Here is a 27,076-nt window from a genome sequence, read left to right on the forward strand (position 1 = left end):
ACGGGCTGTCACAGCCAGAACTGTCTCAACTGAAGGGATTTGTTTTAAATATTTCAAGCAAATAACTCTTAGTAGGCAGAGAGGTGGGTGAGTCTGGAATGCTGCTTTGAGTTTTGAAAATCCCCTCTTGATGTAACGCTGTAAATTAGGCAACCGTTTCTTTTGACATAACTTCTCAGTAGTGAATCTAACACAGCCAGAAGGGAAAAAGGCTTTAAGTCTTCAGTGGGAGGTCTTGCTGCAAGTAGGTGATCTTGTGAAACTGAAAAGGTAGCTGTGACATGACAGCTTTAGCTTTTCGACTTGGAAAACCCCCTCTCCTTTTTTCTTCCAATTCTTTCTCTCTGAATCAAGTTTACGTTCACTTTTCTCAGAGGTATGAGTGCAAGGCAAGCTATAAAGCCATGACTTGCCAAGGGTGTAGAGCAAAGTTGACATGCACAAAGTAAGAACTATTAAAACAAAAAATAGTGTGGACCAGTGGAAAGGTGACAGTTTTAACAAGTATGTTTGCAATCTATTTTGTAACACTTAGGTTAGATGTTTATGAGACAGTATTGGAGATGCTTTCAGACAGAATGGAGGAAAACTCCATTCACAGACAATCTTTGGTTTCTGCTAGTTGGTCTTGACAATATATTATCAGTTTTGGTGGCAGTATGGTGCATAAGGGTTTCTTTTGGAGTTGGTGCTTTTGAGTTCTAATATAATAGAAAAATCCTTTGGTTCCATGCTCCCCAAAGAGTCCTGAAGTATTTCTTGGCAATTCCCTGTCATGAAGTCTGATTAGATTCTGAAGATTTAGTATTGAAATATCTGTAAGTATTTCAGTGTTTAATGTAATTTATTATTAAATATTTGATTTTTTTTCTCTTTTTGTTCACAAAGCCAGTCTAATTGTGCTGTGGATTCAGATTAAAATTTAATTGAATGTGTCTCTCTTGAGGATATTCACATATTGTCTCCATCTGCAACTAAAATTCCAACACTGACAAATAAAAGACCAGCTGTTCATGAGTTGTATGTTAGAACATTAGCAACTTCAAGATGTGTATAACTTGCATCTTTTGGGTTTTTTGGGTTTTTTTGTTTGTTTGTTTTCTGCATGACATCCACATCCTACCTCACTGTAGAAGGAGGAATACAGAGTCTTGGGCAGTAGAGATTTATCTGTTGAAGCTTATTTTGTGTTTGAGAGTTTCATGAAGTAAATAAAGGATTCTTTACTAGTAGACATTTTATCAAGCCTGCTCTGTCTGAAAAAAACTCAGAGGTTTTCCTGTAATTTCTCTTGCTGATCTTAACTGAAGAGGCCCAAATTATTGTCAAGCCAGAATACCTGATTTTTTTACCATGATGATTGACTTTTTTCTTCTTTCCTCTCCAACAGGAACAGGAAATACAGTGGTGATAATGGTTGGCTATCCAAAAGGAATAGAGATATTGGAGCCAGTACGAAGAGGGATTCCAGTAAAAATGACTATTGTTGTGGGCACACGACATGTGCAGGAATATATTAGTGGTCAGTCAGTTGTGTTTGTAGCCATCGCCTTCATCACCATGATGATTATATCGCTCGCTTGGCTTATATTTTACTATATACAACGCTTCCTGTATACAGGATCGCAGTTTGGAAACCAGGTAATTGGAGATGATGATGTGTTAGAGAGTTGACTGCCTTCTCATTTTGAATCAGTTGCCTGACTTTGCTTGTTTATTTGAAGCATTCTTGAAGACCTGTGCTTTCTTGCTACTTTGCTGTCTCTGAATGCTACTTGGTAATGGTTGGTGAGGCTTCTAAGCAATGTACTAATTGGCATTGCAAGTTTGGTGAGTTTTAATTATTAGATACTTGTACAAAGTCGTGGGAAGTATATTTAGCCACCTGTCAACAACTGAGTTAAGGCAGCTTCTTGTGTGATTTATCACTAACTTCCTTCCTTTTGGCATTAAAAATTATTTTCCTTCTTCAGTAATGTTTGTCCTGAAAGTACTAACTTCCCCCCAACCAGAATCTTATTGTTTTTTTTTAAATGGAAAAAAGGCCATAGTATTTTTTTTTTCCTTAAGACACACAAGGAATTAGGGCTAGATTTTTTTTTTTTTTGTTCTAAAGCTTTATGAAAACTACTTTTGATACTTGTAATCCTACCACTCTGCAGTAGTGTACTGAATTGCAACAGCCCAAGAAGGAGTGTGTGTGGTGAGGTTCAGCTCTCTTGGACTGCCTGAAGTGCTGAGAGCAGCAGGAAAATACTGGGAAGATCAGAAAGGAATAACTTTGTTTCCTTATTTGCCTCTTCCACATTACTGTTCCTTGACAGCTTAAGAAAAAGTCAGGTTTACCTTTTTCCCTGGAGGGAAGTACTTCATCCTAGAATAATTTAGGTTGGAAGGGACCTCTGGAGGCTATCTGGTTTAAACCCTCACACTTGAGAGCAACTTACATGGAGTTATTGTGGACCTAGTCCAGCAGAGTTTTCAAAATATCTTGGGAGGGCACTTCCTTGTACTTGACAACTCATGCAGATAGGTAAGGTTCCTTCCAGGGTCATCAGAAGCTCCACCGTAGTTCTCTACTAACGCTGAAGAAGAAAGTTTCACTTGTTTTTTCTTTGCAAGCAGTTATCTCCTTCTTTAAATCTTCAGTTCAAAACAAAAAAGTTGTTTCAAATGAGCACTTACCATGTGGACTTCCCCTGCCTTCTGAACATGTAAATTCTAGCTTTGAGCGAGGAGGGAAGGGTATTTTTGTTTGCCATCAGGACTGAGCTCTGATTAGAACTCTCCTAGGAAAGTGCTTAGTTTCTCTTTTCAGTAGCGGCAAAGAACACATAGGACTTCTATATTGCTTAAACTCGTGGTCTTCTTGAAATGTTGGTTCCCTAGAGTCTTTTTTTACCTAAGCTTTAAGTCTTAGAACTTAGATTCTGAGAATACTTTCAAGAAAACAAATTTTCTGAGAATTATTTCTGGAGAAAGAGGGGTGAGTTTGTGTTGTAACATTGTTTTGTGAAGATTACTTCTTCCTGTTGGCTTTAGGATAGTTCATACTGAGGGAAGTTCACGTGCTTTATGAATAGTTTTAAGAGTGTGTTTTAGGGTGAATGTGATGTTTCCCAGATGTTTCTCGTAATAGATTTTTGCCATTGGGCTTGTCATCTAAATGCTTCTTAATTAAATTAAATTGTCTAGTATTAGAAGCTTATACCACGTTCTCAATTCTTCTTTTAAAATGGTCATTAGAAATAAAAATTTAGAAAAATATACAAAGTTTGAAAATGTGAATATCTTGGTCAAAATATATCGAAAGTAATCTTAAGAATTTTAGAAACAAAACACCACTTTTGTAACCCATTTTGCTTGGCTTACTGACTCCAGTATAATTAAAACTTGGGAGTTAAGTGTGCCATGCTTTAAAGCAAGCTTCTATGTAGGTGCTACAGGAAAGTGAAGATGGGTATCATAGGATTTATTCTAACATCAGTTTAGCAATAAAACTTTGCAAGACCTCCTTGCTGCTGAAGATGGAACAGGACTGTGCAGAAGACCTCAAGCTGAGGAAGGTGGAATAGACTGCCGCTTGGCTCTCCATTTCTGGGAGAACTTTTAGACTAATTTTTAACACCACAAACCCCTCCCCCATTTTCAACACTGTAAGTTTGTAAAGTGATGTAACTAACTAATTATCATTACAGAGAAAGGCTGCCATTATGATTTTTTTTTTTTTTTTTAATTTCTTTATAGTATTTCACCCACGAGGATTGCTGCTAGACAGGTCAACATCTGTTAATTGGGACCTTTTGGTTTCTCCATTTCTAGCAGTAGCTAGCACTTTGTCTGCAAATACAGTGCTGCTTTCTTTTCTGACTTCTAAGCGTAATTGGGACTGTTACTGTATAGAAGGCTGGTATGGTGTCTCATGTCTGTTAAGCCTTTCTTGTCATCTCCTTTGCATAATGTGTCCTTTCAGCGCAAAAGCTTCATCTAATGTATGTGAGGCAGTGTTTAACCGAGGCGAGAAGTGTTAATAGCTACCAGCAGCGTGTTGACCCGGTGGCCAGCTGGAGGCTGCCCAGCAGGATTCCACCTCCTCCTCTCAAGCTGGAGCTAAACATACCATGGGCTGGCTCATGGGCTTGCCGAACTAGAAGGTCTGGTTCTACGGCTGTTGGCTGTCATTCCAGCTCTTCTTGTTGCCTCTAAAGCCTGCGTTAGTCTCAGTTTTCATGTGCGGGAAGGCCGATAAAGCAGGCGGTCCCAGCACAAGGCTGCATGTGTCGGCTTGGTCAGTGTGGTTCTGTGGTACACTTAGAGGACATAGAATTTTTAAAGTTGAAGACCTCTAAGACCATCTAGATCACGTTTGCTGCCGTGCCCCAAGAGAGCAAAGCTTCAGCTCTTCAGCATCTGCTGGCTGGAAGTGTTTTGTAAACAAGTGAGCCAGAGATTAATTTTTTTTTTTGGATACGTTCAGAGGGCTTAGTAATCAACATGGAAAGTATTTAAAAGCTTTGAAATGTAACTCTTAAAACCTATTTCTGTACTAATACTTGAAATGTTTGTTCAAGGGACATAGGAAAGAAACCAAGAAAGCAATCAGCCAGCTTCAACTGCACACTGTGAAACGTGGAGAAAAGGTAATTCCGTGGCTCTGGTTATTGCTGTATAATTTAAAAACTGATAATATCTTTATAGGATTTAAGTTAAAATTCTCACAACATAATTGCAGTGTGACTTACAATTTTAGGCTCATTTTAGGGCCTTGGCTTAGGAGGCAGAATTAAAATTGAAGAGTCAAGTTTGAACTACTTATGAAATGTAAGGCTGTCATGTTGCAAGTGGTACCTGCTTATACAGATTTGCAGGAGACTACAGGGCTGCTATTGTAAAGATGAGGAAACGCTAATATCTTTTCAGTACTTGAAAACATCAACAAGTAGATTGCAAAATACTTCCTGGGACTTATTGATTGCACAGTTCTTACAGCTGATGTAATGTTCTGTTTTCTTAAAAGAACATCCATCTTTTTATTGATCAGAAGGCCTCAGAAATCTAAAAAGCTTTGAAAAATGAAGCACTTGTTTCATCTTTTGGCATAGAATATATAAAGGAGCTGTAGAGACTTACTTGAAGCATAAATTTTTTAGAAGTACATTTCTATGTATCGTCCTAGAAATTTATTCTAGAAAGAAAAATAGCTTTCAGAAATTTAGTTTTGACAGCATATGGCCTAAACTCATAGCTATATTAGAATAACTGAAGTAGAAAAAGCCAAGGTTTTGAAATGAAATTGTGTTTTAGTCAGAGTTTCAGGCAGCTCTGATCCTACATGCTAAATTAACTTCCAACAACTTCTACTATATAGGCATTTTTTCCCCAACCCTTGTCTTATTTTTAAGATTTTTACTTCAGGACAGATTTCCTCAGAGACAAAAACCAAGGATTAGTGTGTTTTAACCCACAAATAAAATTGAGGTGAGAAAGGACATTTACGTGTAAGAACTTTAAAAGTTGTGGCTCAACAGAAGCTGTTCAGCTCGTCATGTGCTGCAGTGTGTATGTCCTTCATTTAGTAAATCGGTTTTGAAATCTAAAAACCCACAAAACTGTCTTTGAACTTGCCTTTTTTCCTCTTACGCATTCAGCATGTTGAAAAGTAGTGTTTGTTACTCTTAATGATATTCTAGATTCCCCCCAGAAAGTAATCTATTTCAAGCTGCAAACAGAGGGATATTCATACTTCTGTTCATACAGTGGTGAGATCAGAGATCAAGAAAGATGGAATTGAAGCAAAACTTGTGTAAAGCAGTATCAAAGCGTAACATCAGCGTAGAAAGAAATGGATGTGAAAGAACTGTGATGAAGCCTATGGTGAGAACCACGAGGAGGATGTTAACCACTTTAGATTCATGTTCAGCAAGCCTCTAAAAAAGATTTGTGTTGTGAGATTTTTTTTTTTTTTTTTTGCAGTGCACCAGGTAGTTCCTTCCCATAGATACACACTTAAATTCCACCGTTTTATTTATTTGATTCAAGTTGTTACACAGTATGCTGGTTATAACTGACTGCTGTGTTAGTCAAGCAAAGTAGAATGAGATAAGGTTAAAATATCTCTTTTAAAATAGAGTTTTTCTGCCTGGCGAATTGTGTCTTCTAATTTGATTTGAATCAGCCTACTGTCAGCAAATTTATGTAACTTACTGATGTAGAGGTAGTTTCATGAGCTGATGTAAGTTTTTCTGGCAACACAGTCCTGTTGACCCTGTAAGTATACATTTTTTTTTTCTTTTAAAAATTTCCTTTTAGCCATTTAAAAGAGTGTATTTCTTTTGTTGTGACACAGTACAGTCTTTCATTATCACTTCATTTAGGGATGAGGAATTCAACTAAAAATAGGTCAATGTTTTAAAAGTGTATTTGCTATCATGTAGATCTTTCCTGAGAAGCTTATGGGATTATTGTAAAATGGACACTCCTTTGAGTATGTGCTACATATGGTGTGCTTGGATTTTGCATCTTGTACAGAATAAAAAAAATATTTGTTACAGAATAAGTACTTAATTTTGCTTATGTAAAAAACAGTCTTAATTTAATTTGATTTACTTGAATTTGAGGCATTAATTATGTAAATTAATAGTATGTAAAGGAGGGAAAAACTTGCCTTGAACTTGAAAGTTTGCTTACAGTACTAATTCATTTGAGTGTTTGTGGTAATGAAATTGAAGTGCTTCAGTAAGCAAGTAAACACAAAATACTTATTTTGTAGGGGATGAAAGGGAAGAAGTTGGCCCACTGTTCTTCTAATACTTATGTTTTATACAACCCAACTAACATAGAATTGTTTCTCATGGATCTGGAAATATCCATCATATTTGCACTGCAACTATAAACACGGCTTTGAGAAGACAGTAAGACCTGTTAGGAAAGATGTAACCCTTAGAAAGAAACAAATTTAGGTGGGAAAATACTGCATTTTGGCTGTCTCTGTGGTGTGATCTTGGAGAGAACTTTTAAAAACCATCCAAAACTGCATACTTCAATTCTCTTCTAGCTACCCAGAGATATCTGCTTGGATGTAATAAAAAAAAGTGGGAAGAAGGTGTTTGCAGTATTCAGCCCCAAGAATCTCTTCCTACTTAAACACCTGGAAGTCTTTGGGACCATCAGTTAAGAATTAGATTGAGTGCTTTCATCTGTGCTGACCTCTTTTAAAATGTCTTCATTTTATAGGTATTTTAAACAAATTTTACTGTGCTCCCATGAGAAGAGCATATGCTCAAGACTTGACAAATTACTCAAGGTGCTATGTATAGCTATTTAAATTAGGAAATCCAGGTTTGGCTGCTTTTGGTGTTTGGTATAACTTGATCACATCACCTCTTGGTGGAATCTTGAATTAAGCGAGGGAGATATTTTTATTTGCTAGAGCATTTTACATTCTGTGAAGCTCGCTGTTCAACGAAGTTTGTTCTGTAATGAAATATGGACGTAATGGGTTTAAATAATGTGTTGTCATTGTGATGTTTAGGGTTTAGATGTTGATGTGGAAAACTGTGCTGTGTGCATCGAGAACTATAAACTGAAAGACACTGTCCGAATTCTGCCATGCAAGTAAGTTGCCATAATTATTCCTTCCTCTTTATCATGTTTTCCAGAAGAAAGATGTGATGAGATTTCTGGAAACTCTTCTGAGATTCAGGTGGCAGAGCTGAAGCTGTGCCATTTGCATGCCCTGTCACATGCTGAAGGGCACTAGGAGACCATGTAGCACTTCATGTCTCTACAGGAAGAAGGAGCAGTTAGGAGAAGGGTGGGAGCGAAGTAGAGCTTTCTGAAGTCAGGACTGTGTGCTGTTGAACTGGTCACTCTGTGGTGGCCTTGTGGTTGGGTAGCATCTCTCTGAAATAAGAGCTGGTGTGAAAGGAAATGCTTCCAGAACCATGTCTGTCCTAGTAAACTAAGCAGTACCCAATTGTCAAGGTTATGAAAAAAGGGGTTAATTTTTTAATGTAGTAACTTGGTTGAAGGGGCAGTGTGTGGCTTTCATGGTAAGTTCTAAACGGCATTTCTTTTCTTTAGGCACATCTTCCATAGAACGTGCATCGACCCTTGGCTATTGGACCACCGAACTTGTCCAATGTGTAAACTAGATGTTATCAAAGCTTTGGGATACTGGGTATGTTGCACACTTACTTTAATCTTCAAGGTAGAAGTACAGTGCAGGAGGCAAGACTTGATGTAACTGTTGAGAATGAGAACAGTTGTTACCTGACGAGACTGAAGAAGCTGGGCAAGCGTGCAAGAGTAATTGAATGAGAACCAGAAAAATAAGGGATTTTTATGGGTAAGAGCTTAAACAGTGTGTTGAGCAGCTTATGAATCCTCTGTGTGCTCTTCTCCGATAACCAATTTTTGTCTCTCTCCAGCTGATGGTAGTCAGGAAGTTGAGGCAAAGGTGAGGCAACTTGCCCAAGCTGCAAAAATATGGCTTAATTCAGTAGATCGAGAGCATAAACTTGATCTTGTTGAGAACTGTGATTTAGAGGAAGAAATTACAGGTTTTCTATCTTGAGTGTTTGTATACTTCCACATATGCCCAGTGTTTATCCCTGTAAATGAGATGGTACTTAGAACCTTCCTAGAGACATTCACTAGAAATTGGTTAAGTAGAGAAAATGATGTGCTCTCATTTTTTTCTGACAGCACCAGAAAAGAGAGATGAAGACACATGCGGTAGGTTACTCAGTCACTGTTGATAAATAGTCTTTAATTCCACTAAAATGCCACAGGCACGAATGTACCTCTTTTCTCTTCTACCAGAGATCTTCACAAAATAGAGGTGTTCCTTGGTTTCAGGGACCTTCCTTTCATAGACTAGGTTCTGTGTTTTGGCTAGCTTTTCTCTTACTTCGTTGCAGAGACTTAGCATATCTATGGAAGATTTTTATGAATTACTTTTTTCATTTTGTGAAAGATGACAGTACTCTTGCTATGTAATACATATGTACCAGATTGTGGTGCTTCTGTGTATTAAGTCAGACTTTACCCAAGAGTTGCAATCTTTTCGTCACGCAAAATAGCTATTATTACTTTAATATGGTTATGCTAGCAGCTATTTTTTTGCTTGCTTTTAATTCTTGGTGTTAGTGTAACTTGTGTTACATGCAGACAGGTACATCCTTTTGTATACAGGCTCAAAACGGAGGTACTAGAACAGACAGAACACTTTTCATTCCCTGAATTCATGCTATTGCAGAGGATAATGATACCAAGCCTAACCAGGAGGAGTAATATCTCCTCTGCTTGTTAAGAAAAATTAATGTTGGAAAGCAGGTTGAATGGGATTATACTAAATACAGAAGTCCAGTTCTTTTTTTCTAGTGGAGTTGGGGTGGGGGGATGTGTTCTGCATATGCATCAATCATTCAAGTCCCATCGGGCCTAATAGTGTGGCGAATCATTCAGTACTTTTTTTTTTTTTTTTTCCCCCTAGCTTACTTTCCAGGCTGATCCAGTTTGCCCAACCTAGTTTGTAGAGTGATTGTGTGAATTTTTCACTGACGTGAGGAAAAAGAGGTGCGAAGAGCAAGGCAGCTTCTTTCAGCAGTGTGCTCGCTGAGTGACATAACTGCAGACAAGAATGTACAGCCTTATTATAGAAATCTACTCAATCTTCTGCAACGAGGCTGAAGGCTTAATTCAATTTTTTTTGAGAACAAAACTTCAGATACTTCAGATGCTTCAAAATTTTTAAAGGCTCGGAGTAGAAAGAAGGCACAAAGTCCTATTGCCTGGCTTTTGTTTTGTAAAGAGGCGACTTTAGTTGGTCTAGTTCTGCATTATGCTATTTTGTAGGAGAAAAAGAACTGCAGTTCAACGTGTCTAACCGATTTAGTAGAGCATTGTTGAATCTTACAGTTTCAGTGCTTCAGTAACTGTGCCTGAGTCTTGGAAACCAAAATCATTAATGCCCTACCCACCCACACACGTAGAGATTAGTATCACATGTGTCTTAACTTGTGTTCAATTGTAGCAGTTCTATAGCTTATTAAAATTCAGTACATTTTAAAATATGCTGCTTTTGTGCTAAAGAAAGAATCAGCCTAGAATTTCTTAAATCTTAAGATGAGTCTTTACTAATCAAAGAGGGGAAAAATACTTGTTATGAAGCCCACAGAGTAGCTACTTGTACTGCAGTATACTTGATTATGTATAAATAATGTCAGTATATCAATGGCAACAGCTTAGTGAAGGTAGTCTGGTTAATTTTAGGAACAGAATTGTGCACATAGGACTTGGAATTAATGTTCATATTGGATCAGAAATAGTTCATGCTATACAATAGGTGAAATAAGTTCCTTTTGCCTGTGCTGCAGATATTTTTTTCCTGCAAAGTGACAAGCCGGCATATTTCTGTTTTTGGAACAGACTTAAAGTTAGGCTTGAAGTAGAAGAGGAGGGAAGTTTGTTCTGATGTCGAGTGTTTGCTTACCCCAGTAAAAAAATAAAAAAAATCTAAGCTTTCTCAAGTAATGTAATGAAAAACAGAGGCTTCTGCAAACTCATAATGGATCAGTAGGTTTGCTCAGTGAAGACTTTTGCTCCTAACCAGGCTGCAGCAGTGCTGTTGCTGCAGTCTTGAAACATTCCATCTAAAAGGCTGGCTGGTTTGACTCCTGTTGCTGCTCTTGGCTTTGGGGTGGCTTTGAAAAAGTGGCTTTCCTTTTTGCTTGGCTTGGCTTCTCTGCAGTCAGACAGGAACAGTGGGAGTACTCACGGCTCAACACTGTGCCCATGAGTGCATAGATAATAGGCAAAAAAAAAAAAAAAGTTTTTTTTCCAGTAAGGCAAGCTTACAGAGTGATAACTGGAGGAATGTTGATGCCTAATGCTAGATGAACGTGTCAATTCAATATATTTAATTTTGAAGGGGGACCCTGAAGACGTGCTGGAAGTCCCAATACCTGAATCGATAAGTGGCAGCGTTTCAGTCGGAAGTCTGAGTATTGCTTTGCAAGATGATGACAGAAATGAAGTAAGCGAATTGTCGGCTTCCTCCACTAACGAATCCGTACTGCAGTGTACCAGTTTAAAAGAGGACGCAGGTGAAACCACAGCATTACTTGGTAAGTGGTAGCTTAGTTTATCCCTTGGCAATCCTTAAGGCTGTTCATCGTGTCAGAAGCCCTTCTCCAACTGATGGTAGCAGCGTTAGCATCGCTGTGTGGGCCAGGCTTATTGGTGTCACTTGCTACTGATGTTAAAAAAATGCAAGGAGGCAAATGTTGAGAGAATTCTATCGAGGTGGAGAAAACTGGTCTGGGGTGGGGAAAGAGATGTAAACACTGTCTTAGGAGGATTACTTATGTAGAGAATCCTGAGAAGCTTAGGTATATATGAAGATGAAATTTGCTGCCAGAGTTTGGATTAATGTAACAGATAAAATGCGTTAAACTGGTAAATCAACAAACTATTTTTCTTCTAATTCCTGACGTTTAGATGTGGATGTCAGTAATAACCGGCATGGAGAACTTCTATCTAATGGAAATTCCCACTGAACTGCTTCATGGAAGATACCTTGAATAGACTGTTGAACTATTATTTTTTATTTAATTAGTATGGACTTTTGTCTAGTTAACGGAAAAAATAACAATGTAAATTATTTTACCTTTCAAACTTTTCTAGCTGGTGTTCCAAAAGGGCTAATAACTAAGAATTTTGTACACAGGAGGATTTTATAAAATCTCCTCTGGATGTCTCATCCTAAAAAAAAGATGCAATAACCCTTTTTCTGTAAGCGTTGTTACAATGTCATTGTGTTCCAGAGGGCTGTAACAAAGACGAAGACTAGGCAGTGAAAACAATGTAGAATGTCTAACAGATAAATATTTTGGGTGCATTATTTATGTTCCGTATGTACACATGGAGAACACTTACAAGACTACAACTATTAAAATGTTCTGAAAGTCCTGATCTGTTGTAATTGGAGATGGATGTTCTTAGAAAAGACATAATTTAACCTTGAAGAGATCAAATAACTTCATGGATATGTGGCATATCCTTTTTTTTTTTGTGATGAAAAAATTGCTAGCTGAAACTTTCCTTTTATGTAACAAATGCTAATTTGATCTTGTAATGTGTTCTACTCAGAGTGGATGCTGAGAGAAAAGGAGGCTTCCTCTATCTTGCTAGCTTTTTTATACTGAATTCGGCAGTAATAGGTTGTGCGAGGTGGTCTTCACGTGCTGAGCATGTTAGACTTTAATTAGATATATGCACACTGGTTACCTCTTTCAATCTTAAACTCAGTAGAACAGAGGTAAAGGGCTAATTATGGCTAAAATATATTTATTAGTCTATTTATAAAAATTTACTTAATTCCTTCATACTCCTGGTCACATCCTGTCCCACTTCGTTATGTACAAATTGAAACTGTTTCTTAGGATCTACGAAGTTTGGGTTCTTTTTTTTCTTTTCTTTTTTTTTTTTTCCTTTGCATAGGTATGCTGGAATTCTTTTGGATATTCCACATCAGGAGTTTTGACTAGGTTTGCCATTAGCTTTTATTCCTTTCTTTTAGATTAGCAGTATTGTGCCTTATAGTAAAACACTTAAGAAACCTGAAGCATCTGAGAGTAAATATAAACCCTGGCATCTCCCATTATGACCTCTTATTCCAATATTTATATACTCGTAAGTGGTATAAGGAATTGCTAAACTGTTTTGTAAAGAAATATACATATTTAAAACACTACTTATTAAGAGTGTTAAGTGAATTGTTTAGGATTTTAGCAGTGTCGTGTTATAAATAATATGCTACATTCCTCAGTTTTCTTTTGTAAAGCTGTTACTACAGGTTGCTTAAAACAGTGTCTTTGACTAGACATTTGTTTTAGAGTGTATATTTGGAATGTTTTTAAGAAAATATGCAATTCTTTTTCTAACTTATATTGAGCTTCAATAGAAGCAATAACTTTTTTTAATTTTAGAATGAATGTTCCAGAAATGACAGAGGTTTCAGCTGGGGAAATATAATCTGAACTTCTACATTGCAGAGCAGATGTTTCATCCTAAATTTCCTTCAAAAAATTGTTATAAATGTCTACTTTAAAAAAAAAAAGAAAATCTGCCTCTTCCCTGTAGGAGCGTAACTTCTAGGTTTACTGAAGAATTGTCAGGTTGTAGTTCTGATGTCACCAGCAGGTGCAAGTTTTTGTGATGCCTTTATCTTACAAGAAGCACATGAGAATGGAATACGACTGACCAAACATCTCCAAAACTGAACAAGTTAAACAACAAACAACCCACAACTAAAACAATGTATAGGGGCATTTATGTCTCCAGAAGAAGCTTATCAACGTTTCCAGAACTGCCTTTTTAACTGTCTCTTCGATATTAAGAACTAAGTCTTCTCCCTCTTCCTTAACACAAAACTGAACATTGATGTAGTAAAAGTTGAGGGTTTAAACTCTAGCTCAAGGAGGAACCAAAAGGCGTCATCAAGAGAAGTCTTGTCAGTCTGTGGATTGCGTCTTGCTGATACCTGCGGCGCAATATTCACGCTGGAGAGGAGAAATGTGGTAAGTGCTTCAGCTTTTAGGTAATACCTACAGGGCCAAAAGCTTTTCTTCAGAGTCGGAGCTGAGATCTGCAAGAAAAGCTAAAGGACCTGCAAACTGACAAGTGCGCTGGTAAAATCTGAAGTGTACTGACTTAAAAAAAATTACCTGCATATAAAGATGCCTGGGGTGTGTTTCTAATGCCGGCACTGCACCTGTTTTATTTCAGCTTTTTGCAAGAGTAGTTTGTTGTTTCAGTCGAATTGGTGTGCTTAGAGTTCATCTTTGATACAGTTAGGTCTTGTAAGGCCAGCCAGGTTGCTGAGGAATGATGACAATAAAAGGCCGAATTGCAGTGCCTCCAGCAAGCAGTTTGCTCTCTTTGGAAGCACGATGACAAAAATTGTCCGAAGCGAATCATTAGTCTGACCTCAGTTGAAAAGCTGATACATGTTAGCAAAAAGAGAGCAGTAGGATAAAAAGTACAGGATGGGAAAGATGCAGCCGAGGAAGGTTAAAACAGTAGCAAGGGAGGATTAGAAACGTGAAGTGTGTGACCTACTGTTACGGCCCATGTAATACCTAACCTGTAGAGTAAACATATGTAGGCAGCTGTAGGTAAATACAGGTTCCCAGGCTTTGCTGATCTGGACATAGTATGTTGGATTGAACTGGTATTTCCAGTTTCTAGTGCTTTACCTACCAAAAGCTTGTATGAAGGTCAGAACTAATGAGTCTTTCCCCCACCCATGAATGTTTTTGCAGGATAGCTGTCCTGCGACTTCCTTCCCTACCTTTTGGAGAGTCTTTAATCTGCCTCTAATACTGAGGCTGTGTCCTGCTTAATGTGGGAGCTAATGCTGTAGGTTTTTGTGTGTTCCTTCTGCCCCCACTACCCTGCCCTGATCTCTTTTCTTTTCCTAGCTGCACATTTTTCGTAAAAACGTGCAGGAGCTTGTCTCAGAGACCTCTGTCCCTTTTGTCAGATTTTGCTATAATCAGGCAGAGGGTTTCTTATTAGAGACATTCATGTGTTATGACTATTCAGAGCTAAAGCACAGCATCCACATGAAGTGGGCAGCCCCCCAATGGCCCTGTTGAATAAGCAGCTGGGGAAAATCCTTAGCAGGACTAGAGGATGTTACTGTTTTAGATCAAGTTTTGTTAGTGTCATGTTTGTTGATATGAATTCCTGTTAAGGGAAAACTTTGTAAAGTTCAAGGGATTTTAAAAAGGAGCTATGAGCATGTCAAAATGGACTGGTGTGTAAAGCAAAAACCAGAGGCCCTTCTTTGCTCAGAAATTAAATTTTTTAAATAATAGTCTACAAATGCCACATTGGAAAAGACATTTGATAGTAAATAACCATTTAAACTAGCCTCAGCTTTGAAACTTGATAGCAAGCAAAAATGAACTGTAGACATTTCAGATCTAAATGCGTGTTAATAATGGGTTTAATTACTTGCAGTACTGATTTAATGAGGAAATGTGGATTTTGTTTTACTAATAACCCGTAGCCTGGACTCTTCTTTAGCTCTAATCTTTTGGAGGAGATTGTTTGCATATACTAGAGAAGTTTGATTAGATAGCAGTAACTCCTTCTCCATGCCCGCCCGAGTATGTGAATGTAGTCCAGTAACCTGTTGCTGGTAATTAGTGCTAGATTCTGGAGGTACGCCAGAGGAGTTGTAAGATAATTTAACTACAATGAGAATGCTTCTAATCCATGCCGACTTAATAAATTGGGCACAGGTATGTTCCTGCCAAAGCTGGGCTGTTACACTTTGGCAATTCCTGTCCCATGCCAGGGTGTACCTAGCACAGAGAAACACCATTGCAACACCTTGTCAAACGTGAAAAGACTTTTTTAATCACTTCTTGGTTCAGGAGTTGTTGTTTGGGTTTCCTGCCTGGCCTGCTAAGCTTTCCCTAAGTCCAGCCAGTAGCAGTCTAGCAGAGAGGAGCCCAGCAAGCGTGTAGCAATAGTGACCCCACTTCCTATGCCCTGTGGTTCGGAGAAGGAGGCAGAGGCAGTTCCCACACTTGGTGGTTTTGATAAGCTTGATCAGAAGCAAAAGGTCTTGGTTTTATATCTTATGGGAACCCATGGGACAGAACAGGCTGGGCTCGTTACTGAGTTGCCCCATAAAAGGGGGCTTCTGCCCACACAAGTCTAGACATGCACCTACTGTTAGCAATACCAACTGTGCTTGGAAGGATACACCAACGGGTTAAGAATGGCATTCTGAATTTGTGGGATATTTTCCCAGTTGTTGCCACAAGTGAACACTTAATAAAAACATGATTTTGTTGCACATCACCAGCCCAAGTGTTGGTAAAACTGGGAATTCTTGCTCAAGGGGGCCTTTTACCATCCTGAATCAAGCCAATAATGATGATATTGTGGTGATAGGTATGTGGATATTCAGGGGCTCTGTGCTTGGGTGGGATTTTTTGGGGGTTTTTTTGAGTGAAAGAGGTTGCATGTGTAGTTTTAATTGGTTTGATTTTCAGCACTTGGCACTGAATGCAGTGTTTCCATGCTGGACAAAGGTACTGAGATCAGTAAGAACTTACTGACTCTGCAGAGGTGAAACTGAAATCTAGCAGAGGAATCAGCTGGCAATATCTCCTCGAATTAACCTTGAGGGAATAGAGTTCTTGGTGTTGGCTGCCGGGTGAATCAGGTTGTCTGGGCAGCTTGACAAGAGACTGTTCTCTTTGGTACGTCTCCCTGCAGACACCGGGCTGTGTGAGACTTCGCACAATCATAGAATCATAGACTGGCCTAGGCTAGAAGGGACCTTAGAGATCATCTAGTCCAACCTCCCTGTCATGGGCAGGGTCGCCTCTCAACTAGATCAGGCTACTCAGGGCTCCATCCAACTTGGCCTTGAACACCTCCAGGGAGGGGGCAGCCACATCTCTGGGCAATTTATTCCAAAGTCTTGTCACAATGGCTTGGACCAATGGAATAACGCATGGTTACAAGAGATAGGGTGGTCCTTTATGGTTTTCCTTTTCTGCTCTACTTACTTTGCACTGTCTCACATTCAGATTAAGAGCATGTGATGAGCTGTAATTCAGATTAACTGGCAGAAAATTAAATCTATATCAAAGCTGGGTTTTGACAAGCTAGGAAACTTGAATATCCTTTATCAGTTATGAATATCAGTTAGCTTATGAATATCAGCTGAGTTTTAGAGCTAGGCTGAGGCGATGAGTTTCATTGGAGGAGGGAAGAGCAAGACTCTCTCCCTTTGGCTGAGTTGAAGAGATGCAGTTTTGTAACAGGTGAATTAAAATTCCTGAAATGGAAGATGGCAGCGGCATTTCAGTTATTTATTTATTTAAAACAGATTGGCTGTAAAAATTGTAACATGTCTTCTGTTCTTGAGACTGATCTTTACTCCATTTTTTCTCTCATAGGTGATACGTGAAGATTTGAGAATCGGAATTGTAGATTAAATATGCACAAAGCAAGCTCTGAAGGCTTTTTGGGTTTTGTATGGGTCCTGATCTCTCTCCTCAGATATTCTGCTGTATTTCAAAACTTGATTTGAGAAAGTTTTTAAAGTAGAATGTCTCTATAATTGCATGTGTTTGTGTGAAGAATGCATTGCCTGGAAACTGTCCATTATACTTCTGTTGGACCTGAAGCTACTTTTCACCATCTGAAACGTGGTAACGATACTGCATTTTTAAATGAGTGTATCCTTCTTACTTCAGAAGAGCAAAATAATTTGAGTTTCCATCATTTTGTTAGTCTGAAGCTTAAGTCCAAAACTTTGAAGCCAGTTACTATTACTATAAACATAACTACAGAGAACCCTTTGAACTTACTAGTCTGTCAACAACCAGTCACCACTGACTGTCTGTTATGGTGACCTTGTTCTAACTTGGTTGCACTGTTTGGATTAAGCACTGGGCTATGTCTTTTCCATTGTGTATGTACAACTGTAAGAATGTCAAGTTATGCATTGTTGTTGTAGCTAAAAGCTCAAATTCTGTAATAAATTATGCAGACATTTTAAAAAGCGGTATCTTGAGAAGCTTGGGGGTTTTGTTTTCTTTGCTACCCTTCTGTAAAGGAATCTAAGACTCGGCACAAAACAAGCTTAACTTCATGCTGGGTAGCTAAGGAGAAGATCCTTTCAGTAGGCTGGAGAGTTTTCCCCTAGGAACCAATACCTTGGGTGTGGTGGGTTAAACTTGGCTGTCTGCTAATGCCCACCCAGTTGATATCACTCTCGCTCTGCCCTGTAGAAGAGAGGGGAAAACAAGATGGGAAAAACTCCTGGGTCAGGGTAAGAAACAGTTAGGGCAAAACAGACTTGACGATGCTCATTTATTGACAAAACTCATTTACTGCTATTTAAAAATAATAGAAGCAAAGACATTCTTCCTAGGTTCAACTTCACTCCATTACCCCTGACTCATCTACCTCTCTCCTCCCTGTGAGTGCTGGCAGGGGCTGGGGAGGGAGGGTTTTAGTCAGGCCCTAACTTCTGGTCTCTGCTGGTGTGTCCCCCCCAAGCCACCTTTCTTCTGCTCTACCATGAGCTCCCTCCCAGGGGCTGTGGTCCTTCAAGAGCTGCTTGACTGTGGATCCTGTCTCCACAGGAAACTGGCTGCTCCAGGGTTACCATGGAGGTGCCACCAGCCTGGTGGAGGGGCTCAGCTCTGCCAGCTTCTACTGGCCAGGTCTGGCACAGACCTCACAAAGGCCACCTTACAGCCCCTCTGCTACCACTAACCTTGCCACAAAAACCTGAGAGAAATTTCAGAAAGCGTGATTCTCCTTCTAACAAGCAAACCATGCAGAAGCATGCAGCAAGTATAGTAGCAGGTTGGAATGTTTTCATCAATGCACAGGGCTCTGAAATTCATATATTCCACTAATACCCATGATAAAAACCATAGAACTTTCTTCCTAATTTTTATAGTTACAGGATGAATCCAGGGACTGGGGGTTTATATATGTTGGTACACCTCAAGCAAGTAACTGTGAAGAGGCAGAAAGAGGTAGGTGCTTGCTGTAGTATCCTAGTAGCAACCTACTTGCTTTTTGGCAAGGCTTGAATTCTTTTAAAGTAGTTCTGTAGATTGCAATGCCTTGAAGCAGTAGTAATTGGTTTTCTGATGAAGCTTATTACTTTGCCATAAGCTACAGCAATTAGTTCCAAACAAAAGCCTAACCTCTCCATAAAGTGAGTTTTTAAATCATGTTTTTGAAGGATACTAATACATAGAAGTTCTTCAACTGCAGTAGATGTAAAGCATTACAGTGCAAGGTTAGAGCACAAGCTGGGTTAACTGGTGCTGCCAACACTGACTTAGAGCAAATACCCTGGGTTTTAAAAGGAATGTCTAGAATTGGAACAGACCTTAAATAAATGCTGCTTCAGGTGGCCTAATACACCTTAACTCTGGGAATCTATACGAGTCTAAGCCCTAATGACTAGAGAACACTTCTCACAGGACTTCTTACCAAAAGATTATGCCACACAAGATGAGAGATTGATAGGCTTTTCAGTCCAAGCAATTTAGCAGTTTGGAAAGAGAAAGCCAAAAGCCAGTCTTGACCTTACATTATCGATCTTGTACTTCATAAAAATTTGAGAAGCGAATGCAGGTTTAAAACAGCTTCCATTTATCAAGCAGCATTAAATTAACTAGGTAACTTTTCAAGTTATTTTCCTTAAATAACAGCAGCTGTTCTACTCTCAGCTTAAAAACGGTACTTCAGCAGACTCCTTCCTTGGTTTCCCGAACACCTGGCATCTGACACCTCAGTAGTACTTCTGACTATATGCTTGAGAAGGAAAATCTACTTATTTACTTACAGTAGCTGCAGGGCAAGTATCTGTGCAAGGTTTGAAGAAGCTCACAACTTAGATTTTTATCTTTCCTCAGTGAAATGTTTTTGCAAGCATGAAACAAGTGGGGTACTTCAACTACTGATGGTATGAGCCCAGTATTCTGGAAAGATTCAGTGATATTGAAAAGGGAAAGTACCACTGAGCCTACGGTGCCCAGTACTTCAGTTCTGCCACATTTGCTTTTTACAGACATTAAGGCAGACTTTTCCCTTCTCACAATGCAGGCCATTTCTGCTAAGTTGTATCCAGCTTCCCAAAGGTCCTACACAGTAAAGAAAGAGCAAGCAAGGCTGAAGCTGCTTACCTTGACACAAGTTGACCTCAGTTACTAACAGTTTTGGACAAAAAGATGGTGAGTGCCACATTAATATATAAATTTGCTGTGAAAGGGCAAGTATCATTTACATTCTCCCCAGAATTAAGAGCCTGTAGTTAAGGATATACACAACATACGCTTAATCTGTAGGCAAAAATGGCATTAGGTTCACACATTTCACCAGCTAAAGCACATGTATCAGAAAAAGCATTATTTATTGTTTAAATGCATAAAATGCTATTTATAATGCATTACATAATTAACCAGTGATTTAAGTTTAAAATATACAATTAATTGGTATAGAATGCTGGCAGGTTTTTTTTTTTTGCCAGTGACACAGTGGTTTTATTTTGATGTTTTCGTCTCTGACGGATTTTCCCCAGTGTCTAGTGTCTTCAGCAGTCTGAAAAGGCCAGCTGCTTCTCGTATCCGACTGAACTCAATGCAGAATGCTTGCACTTCTATAAACAAGTCCTGTACATTAATAATTTTGTTTCTGATTAAAGACTGCAGAAAGACACAAACAAGACGGACCAGGCGGTTCTGAAACAGAAGAGAGACAGTTTCATAATCCAAATAAATGTTCACAACCAAGTCAGTTAAAGGGCTTTTGGCCTTCAGCAGTGCAACTGAGGCATTTCAGAGTAATTTAGCTTTGGCAGCAGTTTTGTTCCCAAGCTCTGTATGTGCTGCCCCTGCCCTTCCATCTCTCACACCTCTACTGTATTTAAAAAATGGACTCCTCTGCTTTGTGGTACTGTACTTCTAGATACACGAGCTTTCTCAAGATTAATACCATGCACAAATGAAGCACTAGATCTACCCTCTGTACTGTTCATTATTTATTAGGTAATCTGAATAAAGTCAGAGAGAAGGGCTCATAGCTTAATATGATGTAATCACTAAAGTCTTAGTGTTACTTTCTACAATAACACCATAACCTCACATCTCAAAATTCCCCAGTCACCACACGATCGAGGCACTCCACATGGGAAGTGGCAGCAACAGAACTGATCCCAAACTCACTTTGTGCAAAGCCGCGCTGTCGCTCACTAATTACCATGTGACCCTCTTGCTCTGTCTGTATACATGAATGAAGTCGATCAGATAGAACTGAGGGGATGTGATTAAGTGCCCTAAATATTTCAGATTATTTGACACTGAAAGTTAGCAATTATTTTTACAAGAACTGATCTTAACTACTGCAGAATTTGCTACCTATACCAAGAGAATTCAGAAACTGTACGAGTTACTTCCTTCATTGTAGTCAAAAGGCATCTCATGTTTTCTCTGCAACACAAATTAGTTACAAGAGTAATTTTAAAAATCAAGGAACATGAAAATCAGAACAAAAGTACAAATGCAGGATACTGGCTGATTTCCAGTCTCTGAGGATCATGCCTCTTCTGCTTCCAACAACCATGCTTTCCAAACAAAACATTTCGTGTCTCATGTGCAGCACTAATAAATGTTAGATCTTATAAGCTTTTCTTTTTTACTTGGTGGTCAGTTCCTCGACCCTCTCCTCTTTTTTGGCCCCCCATGTGCCCAAAGCACAGGTGCTGTACACTCTCAGCAGACACTCTGGGCGCAGTGTCCCACGTTGTGGGCACGTTCTCAGCTGCAGCCCAGGCCTGCTGCTATTTTCCTGTTCTGCTACCAAATGTAACAGGGACAGCTTTTCGGCAGGTCACACATCGAGCCACCCATGTGCATCTGGCAGAGTCCCAAAGCAGAGAAGCATCAGCAGCCACCAAAAGATAACAGATGGTTAGTCATCATCAGGAAGGATACTGAGAACAAGGCCAGGGGGAAGAGAGGGGGAGTTGCTGCTATCTAAACCCATGCTGCACCCATATCTTGTGTACTGCATGCAATTTTTGTCTGTAGTTTTAAGGACATAGTAGAGCCAGAGAAGGCACTAAAGGACACCAAAAAAAACTTAAGAGGAAAGGAACGGCTGCATTGTTGCAGAGACCAAAGAGGTTGCAACTCTTCAGCATTGAGAGGAAAAAGCTGAGGCAGGACTTGGCCAAGATACACAAAGCCTTGGGCAAACTGAACATTGAACCATTTTTCACCGAGGGTGTAAGTTCCACCAACAGATCAGTTTAGGATAGAAGGAAGTAACTCATGCAGCATGTAGACAACCTTGCCTGCCAAAGGTGTGGAAACCTCCCCAGGACATAAAGATCCTTTAAGTGGCTACAACATGCAGGTGCCACTACAGAATCACAGAATGTTAAGGCTTGGAAGGGACCTCAACAGAGGTCTGCCAGAGCAGGATCGCCCAGAGCAGGTCACACAGGAACGTGTCCAGGCGGGTTTTGAATGTCACCAGAGAAGGAGACTCCACAACCTCCCTGGGCAGCCTGTGCCAGTGCTCTGTCACCCTCACAGTGAAAAAGCTTTTCCCTAATACTTTGTGGAACCTCCTATGCTCCAGCTTGCACCTGTTGCCCCTGACACTCCCCCTTGACATATTTATAAACATTTATGAGGTCACCCCTCAGTCTCCTCTAAGTTAGAGACCCAGCTCCTTCAGCCTCTCCTCATAAGGGAGATGTTCCACTCCCTTCAGCATCTTTGTGGCTCTGCGCTGGACTCTCTCAAGCAGTTCCCTGTCTCTCTTGAGCTGAGGGGCCCAGAACTGGACACAATATTCCAGATGTGGCCTCACCAGGACAGAGTAGAGGGCTAAAAGAACCTCCCTTGACCTACTAGCCACCCCCCTTCTAACACACCCCAGGATGCCATTGGCCTTCTTGGCCACAAGGGCACATTGCTGGCTCATGGCCATCCTGCTGCCCACCAGGACCCCCAGATCCCTTTCCCCTACGCTACTCTCCAGCAGGTCGGTTCCCAGCCCATACTGGCACATGGGGTTGTTCTTTCCCAGATGCCAGACTCTACACTTGCCCTTGCTGAATTTCATAAGATTTCTCCCCGTCCAGCCCTCCAGCCTGTCCAGGTCTCTCTGAATGGCAGCACAGCCTTATGGTGTGTCAGCCACTCCTCCCAGTTTTGTGTTGTCAGTAAACTTGCTGACAGTGCTCTCTAATCCCTCGTCCAGGTCATTGATGAATATATTGAAAAGCGCTGGCCCCAGCACTGACCCCTGAGGGACTCCACTAGACACAGGCCTCCAACCACACTCTGCCCCACTGACCACATTGCATGTGGTACTGAGGTACCAGCACTTGCACGCTGGTACAGAGGAAGTATGACAAGCTTGGGAAGCGAAGAGTATGGTGTTAGGAAGACAGAAAACAGAAGGTTTTTAGGTCTTTGAGGAGATCTGCAAGCTGTTGTAGGTCACAACTGAAGGGCGAGGCTTCCACATGAGTTTTGCAACATCTCCTCAAAGGTCTGGAAGTGATGGGAACGCTTTGAGAGAAAAAAAACATGGAAGCTTAAAACTAGCAGAAGGTAAACAACTAATGATGGGGGTGAAGAAAAGGCACTCTGAGTGACAGATAAACCTTTTGCATCTGAGGACTCCAAGTCACACAGAACCGCAGTTCTGCCAGGAGGAAATGTATTATGTCTACAGAAACACAGAGAACAGTAATTATCTGTGAAGTCTCATAAAAAGGTGAAGAAACATCTGTTAAACACTATAAAGAACTGCACAGTGTGTTAAGGGGGGAAAAAGTGCCTTTGAGGTAAAGAAGGAGCTATCAGCCTTATAAAATCTTAGTACCTATTACATAGAATAATATATGGGGCCCTTTTTCCTAACCAGTTTACTGAAGTACTCACCTGCATATATTTATCTTTAATCTGTTCACAGGTGGAGATACAATTGGAGATGTAAAGATGAATAAATTCAGGTGGGAGATCGACTGCCGTAGTAAGCCTGTTCAAATCAAAAAATATCCAGTGGTTTATGAAACTGTAAATCTAGCGACTCCATTGTAAAGCAGATGAGTTGAAACTAATATCACAGGTCTATTCCCAGTCACATCATACAGAGCTGATTTCTGACAGCTTCCACAGACGTATATCTAGTTATTTAAATTTCATTAAGAGTCCAAAACTTTTTTTAACTCTGACACAGTACAGAAGCTGAATTAGGTTGGTTTCTCGTACATTTGACACACCTACAAACACTTGCTATATATGACACGCATCAGTGATGCTAGTTTCCAATTTATAATCAAGCCCCTAAGCTGTCCCAGTACCAAAATTCTCCTGCAATAAGCACTGCAGTAAAATTTTGCTTATTCATATTTGCATTTCAGGTGCTGACTATCTAGATGCTGAACGCCCTCCTCACGTACATAGCCAGAATAACTCCTTTGTTACAGCAGAAGATCAGCTTCCTTAGTTCCTTCAGATCCAAATTTTGGTCCTAGGAACCGAAATGGTATGAATATCTGCAGCTCAAATAAGAGAGCAATATAGCTCTCTTAAGGTAACAACATACACCAACTGCAGCAGAACTGCCATGAAATTACAACAAAACTTGACTGAAGCACATCCAAGCCGTCCTATTTCAAGCAGTGAAAAGGAGGGTAAAAGGGAAAACAGCGCATGTTTTAGACATTTAAGGTTTTGTCCAATTTCACATAAAAAAAAATACTAAAAAAATCAGTGTCTCCCTGTTTGCACCAACATTTTGCAGTCATTTTGCAGTTCGAGAAAAGTTGTCGCTGTAATAGTTACGCTGTGGGAGAACCAGCATGTGTGACCGATGGTGTAGCCATCCCAGACAGGAGTAAAAGCTCTTTTCATTCCTCACGACTCCTTGTCTGTAGCCCAACTTCAGGGCAGTAACTGCTGTCAGTCTGCACCAGTAAGGAGGGAGTTATTTCAGAAACGATTCTTTCCTCAAATGTTATTTAAGGCGCAATTCAACTCTGCTGCAAAGAGACTGCTGAACAGGGCTGACCTGGTAGTTCACATTCTGTAATCGCCCAGAAACGGAAGAAAGTGGGAGAGATGTACTTTTGTAGTTTGTGAGGATTAGCTGCCTTAGAAGTTCTTCCTGAAGGGGAAGTTGAGAAAGTGGGTTGTACCTATCTGCAGAAGTTATTCCCAATGAAGACAGGGCATAAATGCAAGGCAGGATAGCTATTTAACAATACCCCTTTTTGTTCACTTAAGCCTCATCAAGAATACCACTTGAGTTTAAGCAGATTAGCTGTGTGGCATTAATTTTTGTGGAGGATTCTCCCAATAATTGCCCTTTGTCCCACTGTAATGTTCTGTCTTCCACACAAGCATACCTCAAGAAGAATCTAAATTAACATTTCTGGATGTCTTTATAAAACACAACTGCCATCTCAGTGGAAAGAGAAGGCACAAGCTAGAGATGAGGCTCATTTTCAGATATGAAAAAATTCATTAGGAACAACTGAATTGTGAGGGAGTGACAGTCACTACACTGACCAAACCATAAACCTTCAGGAACTGGTCATTTTGCAAGTCAGTAACTAAATTTGCAGCTTCCTTTGACACAGGACATGTACTTGCTGGTGGAATTTATACATTAACCAGGAACCTGATGTCTGGTTACAAGTTTAGGTATATTCTAGATTGCAGCGACAGAGCCTCCTAAGTGACATTCAGCTCCAAAGGGTATTTAAAATGATTATATCAAGCAGTTTGATAAAATTGTTTTCTAGCAACTAACAAATCCAGCTTAAGTTATCTACAACACAGTACATATTTCATAGAATCACAGAAGGGTTTGGGTTGCAAGAGACCTTAAAGATCATCTAGTTATAACCCCGCTTCCATGGGCAGGGACACCTCCCACCAGACGTGGTTGCTCCAAGCCCCATCCAGCCTGGCCTTGAGCACTGCCAGGGAGGGGGCTTCCGCAGCTTCTCTGGGCAACCTGTGCCAGTGTCTCCCCACCCTCACAGCAAAGAATTTCTTCCTACTATCTAATATAAATCTACCGTCTTTCAGTTTGAAACTGTTACCCCTTGTCCTATCACTGCAGTCCCTGATGGAGTCCCTCCCCAGCTTTCCTGCAGGCCCCACTGAAGTGCTGAAACCCCCTATAAGGTCTCCCTGGAGCCTTCTCCTCTTCAGGCTGAATAGCCCCAACTCTCAGCGCTGTCCTCAGAGAGGGCAAATAATTGCCCCATTTTTTTCCAATTAGAAACACTTTAATATTAAAGAGTAACACACTGTTTTCTTTGAATAAGCCTCTCAATTCTTGGAGAGAAACTGAGAAGGGAATGACAGTTTGGTACTTTTTTCCTTCACTCTAATCTGATTAGTAATTTTTTCAATTCCTGTTACTTTCTGGTACTTTGGAATGCATCCAAATTCAACCCTGTGGCCAGCATCACAATCACTTACTAACTGCTCAGTTATATATTTTACATACTTGAGGAAGTTGCCTTAGATTTGAGTTGGTACTCACCGATTCACAACTTCCATTGAATGTAAGGACATGTCCATGTTGACCAAGACAGAAAAATACTCTGTTATCTGACTGGATTGCATCAGTTTCAGTAGCATCTCTATAGCTACTAAAGGATTGTTTTCAACCAGGTCTGGCAATTTAGCAGGAGTGAGACCGATATGGTAAACAAGCTTGGGGTCCTTTTCCAATTCTCCAAGGAGCTGTAAAAGAAAAAAACAAACAAACACAAGACTCATTTTTTTCTACCCTTAACTATTCACATTACTGCTTGAAGAAACTACTACAATACATCACAGCTACAGGAGAAGGATAACCCTTGAGATTTAGGTATCTGTGCTGAAAGACACGGGAGATATACTTTCAAATTTCTAGGTAAAAACAACTGTGCCCATAAAACCTTTAATACAGCATTCAGTAGTCTTTCATCAGTGGAGGAAGGGGAAAAAAAAAAAAACACCAAGAAGTTTCAGTATTCTTTAGTTCTCTGCCCAGCAGAAAGAAACCTCAATTTTGAGTTCTGCAAATAAAGGATATTTTATAGTGCTAGCATAATAATTATCAGAAGAGTCCACTGAAAGCAGGAGTAATACTATCAAATCGATACATATAAAAAAAATTAAATACATAAATAAAAAAAAGCCACCAGTGTTGGCATTTCTGAAATACTTACTTAAAAAAAAACTTCCACAGAAGGACAAACGACTTTGTTTTAAGAAGATTTTTCCACGCAGAAAAATACTGGTGCCACTTATTGATCAGCTTCTACAGAAGGACAAACAACTTTGTTGTAAGAAGATTTTTCCATGCAGAAAAATACTGGTGCCACTTATTGATCAGCTTTAACTATGTCCAGTTAATGCCATGAAATACAAAGATTTCTTTCTTATTCATACAAACCCAAAGTCAAAACTCTTGGATTTTTACATCTTGA

At 39.8% G+C, this 27,076-nt stretch overlaps 2 protein-coding genes across 2 annotated transcripts; one reads left to right on the forward strand and one right to left on the reverse strand.

The window, feature by feature from the left end:
- Nucleotides 1-1,390: 1,390 nt before the first annotated feature.
- RNF149 (ring finger protein 149) lies at nucleotides 1,391-12,064 on the forward strand (the record flags this gene model as incomplete). The annotated part of the gene is made up of 6 exons (XM_009869219.1): nucleotides 1,391-1,641; nucleotides 4,572-4,640; nucleotides 7,532-7,614; nucleotides 8,083-8,179; nucleotides 10,934-11,129; nucleotides 11,503-12,064. Coding segments are annotated over 6 exons (755 nt in total), but the record flags the coding sequence as incomplete, so codon positions are not given.
- A 7,896-nt stretch (nucleotides 12,065-19,960) lies between these two features.
- On the reverse strand, nucleotides 19,961-26,343 carry LOC104268868 (CCR4-NOT transcription complex subunit 11-like). The gene is made up of 3 exons (XM_009869218.1): nucleotides 26,143-26,343; nucleotides 23,523-23,619; nucleotides 19,961-20,303 (listed from the first exon to the last, which is right to left on the reverse strand). The coding sequence occupies exons 1-3, from the start codon at nucleotides 26,238-26,240 to the stop codon at nucleotides 20,106-20,108; spliced, it is 393 nt and encodes a 130-aa protein (XP_009867520.1). The 5' UTR covers nucleotides 26,241-26,343; the 3' UTR covers nucleotides 19,961-20,105.
- Nucleotides 26,344-27,076: the final 733 nt, after the last annotated feature.

Source organism: Apaloderma vittatum, unplaced genomic scaffold (genome assembly GCF_000703405.1).
Source record: "Apaloderma vittatum isolate BGI_N311 unplaced genomic scaffold, ASM70340v1 scaffold15345, whole genome shotgun sequence".
NCBI classification, from domain to species: domain Eukaryota; kingdom Metazoa; phylum Chordata; class Aves; order Trogoniformes; family Trogonidae; genus Apaloderma; species Apaloderma vittatum.